We start from the raw sequence: 10283 nt of genomic DNA, 5'->3' as shown, positions 1-10283 counted from the left end.
ACTACGCCCCAGCAGAAAGACACTTTAGAGGACCTCGTCCCGACCCCTCCCAGCTCCTAGTCCTGAGGGGCGAGGCCTACGCGCCCCCTCCCATCGCCCAGGCCCATGGCGCCGTGAAGGTGACCTCCCCCGGGGGCAGCACAGGGCCCGCGGTTCCCGAGCCGGCTCACACGTGGTGAACTGGGAGCGCGCAGCCCCTCCCCGCCACGCGCCTAGAGCATGCGTCGCGGACACGCCCCTCGCGCTGGCTCCGCCCCCGTGCCCGCGCACGCTTCTCCAGACCCAGGAGGGGCGTCGCGCCCTTGTCCGCACCCGGCGGGTGGCTGTGTAGGTTGGGCCCTGGGGATGGGACACTCACGCATCCTCGAACCTCGCCTGAGGACTGTGAAAAATCAGTTAGTCAGCCCTGCTCAGGACCCTTGGCTGGTAGGCGAGATGATCCAGCGACTCGCCCCAGCGAGATGCGCTGAGCTGGGAAGAGAGGGAGGGACTGCGAGCCTAGGATTCGAGCCTTACTAGTCTGCGTGTCTTTCTTGTTCTGAATCCGGAAAATAGGCGTCCTATTCCTTTCTTTCTCAGGACTCTTGTGGGGCTTCAAACGAGGTTTAAAATAATATGAAAGCGCTTCGTTCATTGAGTTCAAAGCATTTGTCGAGCCTCTGTGTGGCTGGACCCTATGTGTAGTAGGCAGGGGCTACATCTCTGAAACGATGAGACTGTACTCTTGAGCTTTCCCGAGCCTGAGTGCCCCCACATTCTGTCCTGGGACTGTGCAGAAAGACGCTCCTGAAAGAGGAGGGGGCGGATGTCCCACCTGGCGGCAGGTGTCACAGAATAAGCTAAAATTTCAAAGGCAACGTGGGGCGGGAGCTTTCGGAGGCAGATGGGAAGCACGCTCCGCGTTCCCCCAACCTCCTCCCAGTCCCCAGCCTAAGAAAAGAAACCAACCTCATCCGACACCCTCCAACCCAGCGAGACCGCCCAGCCCCGCAGCCCGAGCTCCGCCCCGCCCCGGCAGCCAGCGATTGGGAGATGCAAATACCAGCTTCTCTGCCCAGCAACGGGTGACGCGCCGCCTGAGCGCGAGGCGTGGCCCGGCCGCAGCCCAAGCGGGCACCTCGGTGTTTACACGGGGCGGCCCCGCGCGCGCCGCAGCGGCCCGCAGACGGCGAGGGGGAGGGGTGGCGCGCGCGCCGGCGGGGCCGCGCGGGGAGAAAGACACTGGAAGGCGGCGGGGCGGGGAGCGGCGCGCGCGGGCCGCGGCGGAGCAGGAGACTGAGAGGAGAGCCCGCGGGGGCCGGAGGGTGCGATTCCTCCGCCCCCGCAAAACAATGTGCAGCGTGCGGCTGGGCGCAACTTGCCGGAGGCGGCGGGGGCGCGCCGAGCCCGCCTGAGACCGCGCCGCTGACCTTCTCCCCCCGCCGTCCGTTGGGCCCGAGCGCCCAGCTCCTCGCTCCCCAGCTCGCGGGGGCCGGGCCGAGCTGCGGGGCGGGGCCGCCCCTCCGTCGCTGCTGCCTCCTCCCCCACCCCCAGCCGCGGAGGATGCGGACGGCCCCCGGCGGCGTCTAGCGGCCCCGGGCCCAGGCGCGATGGTGCAGCAGCGGGGCGCGAGGGCCAAGCGGGACGGCGGGCCGCCGCCCCCGGGGCCCGGGCCGGCCGAGGAGGGGGCGCGTGAGCCTGGCTGGTGCAAGACGCCGAGCGGCCACATTAAGAGACCGATGAACGCGTTCATGGTGTGGTCGCAGCACGAGCGGCGGAAGATCATGGACCAGTGGCCCGACATGCACAACGCCGAGATCTCCAAGCGCCTGGGCCGCCGCTGGCAGCTGCTGCAGGACTCGGAGAAGATCCCGTTTGTGCGGGAGGCGGAGCGGCTGCGCCTCAAGCACATGGCGGATTACCCGGACTACAAGTACCGGCCGCGCAAAAAGAGCAAGGGGGCGCCCGCCAAGGCGCGGCCCCGCCCCCCCGGCGGCGGTGGTGGCGGCAGCCGGCTCAAGCCCGGGCCGCAGCTGCCTGGCCGCGGGGGCCGCCGAGCAGCGGGCGGGCCTTTGGGGGGCAGCGCGGCGGCGCCCGAGGACGACGACGAGGACGACGACGAGGAGCTGCTGGAAGTGCGCCTGGTCGAGACCCCAGGGAGGGAGCTGTGGAGGATGGTCCCAGCGGGGCGGGCTGCCCGGGGACCCGCGGAGCGCGCCCAAGGGCCGTCGGGCGAGGGAGCGGCTGTCACCGCCGCCTCCCCCACCCCGTCGGAGGACGAGGAGCCAGAGGAAGAGGAGGAGGAGGCGGCGGCGGTGGAGGAAGGCGAAGAGGAGACGGTGGCGTCGGGGGAGGAGCCGCTGGGCTTTCTGTCCAGACTGCCCCCCGGCCCCGCCGGCCTGGACTGCAGCGCCCTGGACCGCGACCCGGACCTGCCGCCCCCCTCGGGCACGTCGCATTTCGAGTTCCCGGACTACTGCACCCCCGAAGTTACCGAGATGATCGCGGGGGACTGGCGCCCGTCTAGCATCGCCGACCTGGTTTTCACCTACTGAGCCCACCGTCAGCGGGGCGCGCACGCCCCCAAACCAGCTGTTTACATACAGGAATCAGGTATTGGGGCCCCTCGGAGGCCGAGGCTGGCACCCCATCTCCCGCGCAGCCTCCCCCCTCCCAGACGTGCCCATCCCCCTCAAACCCAGACATGCCCCTCCCCCGCAGACACACCCCAAGGCAGCCCAACCCCCACTCTTTCCCTGACATCCAAGCCCCGCCCCGTCTTGCCCCCTCCCGCACAGCCACCAGCAGCCAGCCCCCCTCCGTTACACCTCCCGTCCACTCCTACAGACCTGCACCCCTCCCCCCACCTCGCACACGCCCCTCCTCGTGGCCGGAGGACACGCCCCTGCCCTTGCTCCCGATCCCTCCGCCTTCGCCCAGCCCGCCTCCTCTCTGGTTTAGGGGGGCGCTGCGGCTGGGCGGCACCGCGCGCTCCTCCCAAACCCCTTCGCTCCCCTCCCCCGAGCGCTGGGGCCCGCCCCCTTCTCGCGCATGCTTAATGCTTCCTAGGAGGAGGGGGCCGGTCCCAGTTGAACCGCAAGCCTCTGTGGCCCGCTCCGGGAAGAAGTGGGGCGGGCATTGAGCGATCCTTAGAAATCTTTTGATCCGGGAGCCGCGGCTTCCTTTCAACCCGACGGGGCGTCTCTGCCTTAATGGGAGGAGCACTAGGAAGGGGGAGAAAGAGACTAGCTGGCCCGGAAGGGTTGGGTTTGGCGCTTGGAACTCTCCCTAAGTGGCATAACCCCTTTTCCTTGCGGGGTTACCCAGACTGACGTGCACCCTCCCGCCTGCTATACACACACCGCTAGACTGCCTCCACAGTCTACCTTGGCACCCAGAAACTTGCCTTTTCTTTCCCCCATCCGGGAATTGGGAATAGGGTCTTCATCTGGAACTGCACCACGAGAGGACCGCCCAAGAAAGCTCTGAACCAAGGCAATTATCAGTCTATTTGGGGACAAGGGCCTTGCTGCTCTCCACCCCCATCCCAAGTGCCCCATCACGTTAGGGCACACTCCCAGCCTGGACTCCTCCCTTAAGCCCACCGCCCTTTTCTATCACTCAAGTCCTGTGCCCACAGTGACCGTATTCAGTGGGAGAAGCTGAGGCACGTTGGTACGGGGGCGGGGGTGTTGAGACTGAGGCATGAGAGCAGACGGAGTGACAAGAAGAGACCCACTTTTGAACAGCTGGCTTGAGACCATCGACTGGGCCAGTGACACCGAAGGGAGGGGCAGAGTAGTGGAGGTGTGCCGTTTGCGCCTGTTTTTCCGTGTGAAAAATCTGGATAGCGCTGCTGTCGGAGGAGGTTGTGTCCGGTTCGAGGTGCCCTCGGGGACCCCTGCCCCAAATTCCCCCTCTTACTCCCCAACTCTCCGCTCAAGTCCCGCCCCTCCGGCCTCCCCATACCCCCTTTTGCCCTCACTACCTGTATCTCACCGGCGTGTGTTCACCCTCCCGGGTGAGCACACACTCTCATTCACACACACAAATCTCAGGAACAAACGGTCCCAGAGTCCTCCTGGACCCCTGCCCAGGGTCTCTGCAGGTCTCTGCCCCACGCGTTCCCGTCGCTGACAAAGCCACCAGCTGCCTCCTTTAAGCTTGGTGCTCCGGCTCTGGGCCTTTCTCGCGCTCTCTCTCTCTGTCTGTCTTTCTCTTTCTCTCTTTCTCTCTCTCTCTCTCTCTCTCTCTCTTTTTTTTTTTTTTTAAGAAAAACAACAACAACAAAAAGACAATGAAAAAAACCCAGAAAACGTCATGTGAGTGAAGAGATGTCACTGTCTGTGGTCTTGGAGAACTAGTCTAGTAGCTGAGGGGAGGGGTCCCCCGATCTGGGGCACTGGCACCCACAGCAGGACTTCGCCAGTCTGATGCCAGGACTGAATAAAGTGTATTTGCCCCGACCTTGCCCTGTGGTTCTACATGTCTGTGCCTTTCCTCAACCCTCCCCCAGACAGTTTGCCAGATTGAAGTCCATGTGCAGGAAGAGCTGGGGGTCGTTGGGCAAGGCACCTGGCCCCTTTAGGCCTCTGTCTCCCTCTGTCTCAGGACTCCCTGGTCTTGATTAAGGGTGACACATTCATCCCCCACAGGGCCAGGCAGGTCATGTCCGTGAGAGAGTCTGGGTAGACACTCCGTGGGGACAGCTGCTCTCCTCCCGCCAGTTGTGACCTTGTGGGAAGGCAACCCACGGTGGCCTGGTTTTTCAAGAGGAGGTAGAAATCTGGATGTTTCTGTGAACATCTCAACTACAAAATGAAAGCTGACTCCGTTATTTTTATTTATTTGTTTTTATTTGTTTCATTTTTTTGACGCAACTCTCTTTAAATCCTCGTGGACCAAATGAAACAAGTGTCGCAGGCATCCCTGGCCCAAGGGGGCCCGTTTGACCCTGCCCTTCATGAGAATTAAGAAGGGTCGGGCCACATCGACTGGGTGCAAAAGCCCCAGCACCACCACCACTGAGCATCTGTGTGACCTTGAGCAAATTCACTTCACCCTGAGTCTTCTCTCAATATGAATAACATGAAGATGATAACAGTACCTTCTTCAGGGTGAAATGAAGTTCGAGGTGAGCAGCATTTAACAAGGTGCCCCCTGAAGTATATTACTCCATTGTCCAGAAGAGGAAACGGGGTCAGGGTGGTGCAGCAACCTGCAGGAGGGCCTGCAAGCGGCCAAGGTCAAAGTCAGGGCCCCGCATCTTGGTTCTCTGCCCTGGCGGAGTGTCGTGTCAGGGTGCTGCCTCTCCTTCCCTGTTTGAATCCACAGATGGTGTTAGGCTGTCAGCGCAGGGCCTGGGCTGGCGGGGTTGGTCCCAGAGCCGGCCCGTCATTGGCCTGCAGTGTAGATTTATTGAATGACTAAAAGAGGAGCAACAGAAGCCACAGCGATTCCTGTCCTTGAGATCCTTACCAGCGTGTTTTGGAAACCGAGGAAAGCCTTTTCAAACTCTGTCCCCCCCCCCCCCCCCCAGTGCCTCCACTGCCAGGTCCAGTGGATTCCTGAGGTTGGACAGAGCCTGTGTCCCCTGTAAGAACGAAGGCCAAGTGTGCAGACCTCATCGAGAGAGGGTATTTGGGGACTGGGGTACACATAGACGCGTTAAAAGAGGACGATTGCAGGTTTGGGAGGGCTGGGTGTGTACAGAAGGGGGGTGTCTGTTTGGGGAGGTGCAAGAATTCCAGTGCTTTGGCTCAGCCTCTGATTGAAAGCAAGATGGGAAAAAAAAATCCCTCCAGGAAGAGTTGAGAAGGTGAGGAAGATAGAGATGGTGTCACCCTTGAACCCCTTTTAAGGAGCACTTCCCTGGCTGTGAGGAATCTGGTCAGTGGATGGGCTCCAGCTGCCAAGATCCACTAGCCCTAGGGCAGCCCGTGTCTGGTGGCCCAGGGGGATCAGGTAGAAACGTCTGGCCGTTCCTGTCCAGTGTGGGGACACGCTGGCAGGCAGTACTTGCACCACCCACCCCTCCGGACACTCACCCAGGGCCCCTCCGGGGTGGCCGAGGTTTTGCCAGGCCTGAAGCGCAGTTTGACCTCCCGTACCCAACCTCGCTCCCTCCCTCTTCTTTTCACAGGTGTTTATATCCCTAATAAATCTCTTGCACCCCAGTCTCCCGTCTCCGTGTCTGCTTTGGGGGAAACTCAATCTGCAACGAAGGGTACCAGGGGCTGGACAGCGGGACTTGGGCCACTGGCCCTATAACCACAGCTGGGCACTTCTGCTGGCTCCGTCCCCAGGAGGGGTTCCTTCCCTTCTCCACACACACCGGCAGCCCCAAGCTCAAGGCTGCACCCTTTCCAGTTGGGATCAATTAGAAACTGCAGTCTCAGCCTACCAGTCACCCCGGATCTCTCCCCTAGTGAAAGCTGGAAACAGGGAGGTTGTCTGTCTTTTTGCCCTTGGGAATGTGGGGGCGGGTCAAGCGCCTGGCGGGGGGGTGGATAGTCCTAGATCTCTGTGGGACCTTGGGCGAGGCTCCTTTGCAGGCCTTAGTTCCCAGACGCAAAGTTGGGGAGGGGCCCACTTATTGTTACGGGAGACCATTTATTGTTATGTTATCTGGGTCTTTCCATTTCAGAAGGAAATGGATTCTGACCTGTAAGAGGTGGGGAGAGACCTGCTTATGCGGACTCTGGAGACACCTAGAGGCTGGAAGGAGTAAGAAGCATTTGAGGGTGAGGGGCGGGGTGTGTCCCGCTCCAGTCTCATTCTGTTCACGCGGTCATTGACTCATCTCTGTGGGGTCCCAGGCCTGGGCTATTTGCACCATCTTGGTTCCAAGGTTTTAAAAACACCTGTATGTTGATGGGTTAATTATCTATTCCTGGGTAACAAAGTGCCACAAACAGCCTAAAACAACATGCATTTATTGTTTGAGTCTCTGTGGGCCAGGCAAGGCTTAGCCGGGCTCTCTGCTCAGAATCTCACAGGGCTGCGTCAAGGTGTTGGCTGGGGCTGCATTCCTTTACGGAACTCAGCGTCTGCTTCCAGATTCACCTGGTGGTGGACAGAGTTCAGTTCCCTGGGGTCAAAGTCCCTGTGTTCTTCTGGGCTGTTAGCTGATGCCATTATTGTAAGGGTCACTCACAGTTTCTGTCTTCCCAGGTGCTCTCACAGAGTGGCACCTTATTTTGCCAAGGACAGCGAAGAGAATCTTCTTGCAGCTTCTAGTTGCTTCGTCCAGGGAAGGATCTTATTCATTCATTCATTCATTCATTCACTCATTCATGTTTAAAGTAATTTCTGTATCCAACACGGGGCTGGAACTCATGACCTCACGCCCCCAAAATCAAGAGTCATATGCTCTACCGACTGAATCAGCCAGACATTCCAGGAAAGGCTCTCTTTTATTTTTATTTATGTAGTTACTTATTTTAATTTTAAGGGAAGGCTCTCTTTTAAAGGGCTCGCTTGAGGGGCGCCTGGGTGGTTCAGTTGGTTGGGCATCGACTTTGGCTCAGGTCATCTCACGGTTCAGGAGTTTGAGCCCAGCATCGGGCTCTCTGCTATGAGCATAGAGCCCACTTCCGATCCTCTCTCTCTCTCTCTCTCTCTCTCTCTCTCTCTCTCTCTCTGCCCCGCCCCTGCTCACACTTTGTTTCTCTCAAAAATAAATAAACATAAAAAAATAAACAAATGACTCACTTGATTAGATTGGGCCCACCCAGGAAAATCTCTCTTTTGATGAATTAAAAATCAACTGATTGGGGACCTCACTTCTGCAAAATCCCTTCCCCTTTGTCACATAATGTAACCTAATCGCCTGAATGACATCCATCATGCTCCCTGGTCTCACCCATACAGAGAGGAACTGGTTTTGTTGGGCATCCACACCAGCAGGTGGGAATCTTGAGGCTATCTTGGAATTCTACTTACCATAGCTGTGGATTCTCAAGCCCGAATCTCCATCCTGCTGCTGCCAGACTCTTATGTCTAGCTGCCTTCTTATCATCTCCACCGGGGTATTTAATTGGCACCTCAAACTTGGCATAGCTAAACATGAGTTCTGGTTTCCATGGTCCTCCCAAGCCTGCTCTGCACCCACATCTTTGTTGGCTAAAAGACTAAAAGGCTCTTGGTGATGGCCACCCTCATGATCCCCGCCCCCCGCCCCATCCTTGCTTTCCCCTTTGCCTCAATCACGGTCTTGCCTCAATCACTCATTCGTTCACCCATTCAACAAACATTTATTATGGGTCTGCTTTTACCAGGCTCTGTGCTGGGTGTACAAAGGTGAAAAAAAACAGACATGGTCTGTCCTTACTGAACTTACAGTCCTAAGGAGGAGAAAGACGCATAAACAGAGGGCTGGAAATGCATTTTTGGAGATGGACAGTGGGGCTAGCGGTGGGGGGGCGGGGGACACAGGAGGCACTTAATCCAGACATGGAGCAGGGCGCGTCAGGTCACTTCACGGAGAAGGCGATGCTTAAGCTGTAACTGACCCCTCAGTACGTTGTTGCCATTTTAGAACATGGCTACAAGTTCTTTGACATTCCTTCCATAAATTTCCTGCCTCTTGAGTCTGGACTGGCCTTCGTGATCCACTTTGTAACCAATAAGATGTAGCAGAAAGATGCTGTAGGTTTCTACACTGAACCACCACCTAAGAAGTCCAACATCCCTAAGATCGTCATGCAGTGAAGAAGCCCAAAACCTATGGAGAGACTTCATGCAGGTGCTCCAGGTGACAAGGGCACCTGCCCAGGTGCCAGACGAGTGAAGAAGCCTCCAGGTGATTCTAGCCCATAGTCATTTAAGTCACTCCCAGCTGAAGCAGCGTCTTCCCAGCTGAGGCCCAGCCACCATGGAGCAGAGACAAGCCATCCCCTCTTACCTTGTCTAAATTCCTGACCCTCAGAGTCCATGGACATAATGGAAGGGTGGTTATTCACACTACTAAGTTTTGGGGGCAGTTCGATATATAGCAATTATAACTAGAACAATAAGATTAAGCAGATTCAGGTGAAGGAAAAAGCTTTCTAGACACCAGCAACCACAAGGGGAAAGGCTCCGCAAAAGAAAAGGGAGTTGGCTGTGGCTGGCTGGAGGGGGTGGTGAGGAGAGAGGAGACAGACTGACAAGAGCATGAAGGGCCTTGAGGGCACTGAGACTTTGTCCTGGGTCTCCACACTGCAGCCCGAGGGGTCTTTGGAAAACAAATGGGACCACCACTGAAAAGCATTCAGTGACTCCCCATTACCCTCAGGATCAAGTCTAAGATTCTTGGCCTGGCATTCAAGGCCTTTCACAGTTGACTTCCTTATTGTTTTATAGACTCTTCTTCAGCTATCAGCTCTACTCTAAAACTCTGCCTCAGCCATGCCAGGTCACTCCCCATGACGATGCCCTCCTATGCCATTTGTCTTTGCTCTTGTTGAGAAACCGGAGGGAATTTGGGCTAATCATCTTGCCTTTTGAGGCCTTAGTTTCCCTATCTATTCAGTTAGGGGGTTGGAGCAGAAGTGTCTAAGAGCATATCCAGTCTGGCGTTCAGGGAGACTATGAAAAGGAGGGGGAAAGCTGCTTGCAACCCAAACCTGCCTGTCTAGCTTCTTTTAGGTTGCCTAGCAATGGATGCCAACCGTCTCCCCCATTCTAGAAGGTTTCTTAGCAACCCAGTTTCTCACCCTCGGTTGTTTTCAAGGTTTCCTGTTAACTAAATGAATGCTAAGTTCTGCTCTTTCTCCTCCAAGAAATTCTGCGGCCAAGGATCTCTTTGGAGACCTGGGTCTCATTGGCCAGAACTAATCACATGGCTTTGTCTAACTTCAAGGGAACTGGGAAATGTATGTGAAGCACATGGAAATTTGGTGAGCAGTCCATGTCCCTACGACAGTGTTTAAATAAAACCTCTTTGACAAGGTGACATATGAGCAGAGATCTGAATAAAGCCAGAAGCTAGTCATGCAGATATCTGGAGAAAGATCAGTCAAGGCAGAGAAACAAACAAGTACAAAGGCTCTGAAGCCTTGAGATAGGAGTTTGCCTGATGTGCTTGGCTCATTCTAGGAATAGCAAGGATGCCAGTGTGGCTGGAGTAGTGAGGGAGGGAACGGAAGAAGATGAGATCAAGGAGGTAGGTAAGGTTGTGGGGGAGGGGCAACTGTAGGTCCTAGTAAGAACTGGTTTGGCATAGTCATTGCTGCGTAACAGACCGTCTGTCAACTTAATGGCCCAACACTGTTTTATTCTCTCTCAAGATACTGTGGGTTTACGGATTCAATGGGATAATT

At 57.1% G+C, this 10283-nt stretch overlaps 1 protein-coding gene across 1 annotated transcript; it reads left to right on the top strand.

Moving 5' to 3' along the window:
• The first annotated feature begins 1129 nt into the window (after nt 1–1129).
• SOX12 (SRY-box transcription factor 12) lies at nt 1130–4445 on the top strand. Its single transcript, XM_086701905.1, has one exon. The coding sequence runs from the start codon at nt 1590–1592 to the stop codon at nt 2532–2534; it is 945 nt and encodes a 314-aa protein (XP_086558031.1). The 5' UTR covers nt 1130–1589; the 3' UTR covers nt 2535–4445.
• Nucleotides 4446–10283: the final 5838 nt, after the last annotated feature.

This window comes from Puma concolor, chromosome A3 (genome assembly GCF_028749965.1).
Source record: "Puma concolor isolate L17-30 chromosome A3, mPumCon1.1.hap2, whole genome shotgun sequence".
NCBI classification, from domain to species: Eukaryota; Metazoa; Chordata; class Mammalia; order Carnivora; family Felidae; genus Puma; species Puma concolor.
Note: the sequence above shows the minus strand (reverse complement) of the source record. Positions and strands in the feature narration are given on the sequence as shown.

Excerpts from the sequence above, each read along its gene's own strand:
- SOX12 (XM_086701905.1), top strand. The coding sequence starts at position 1,590 with ATGGTGCAGCAGCGGGGCGCGAGGGCCAAGCGGGACGGCGGGCCGCCG.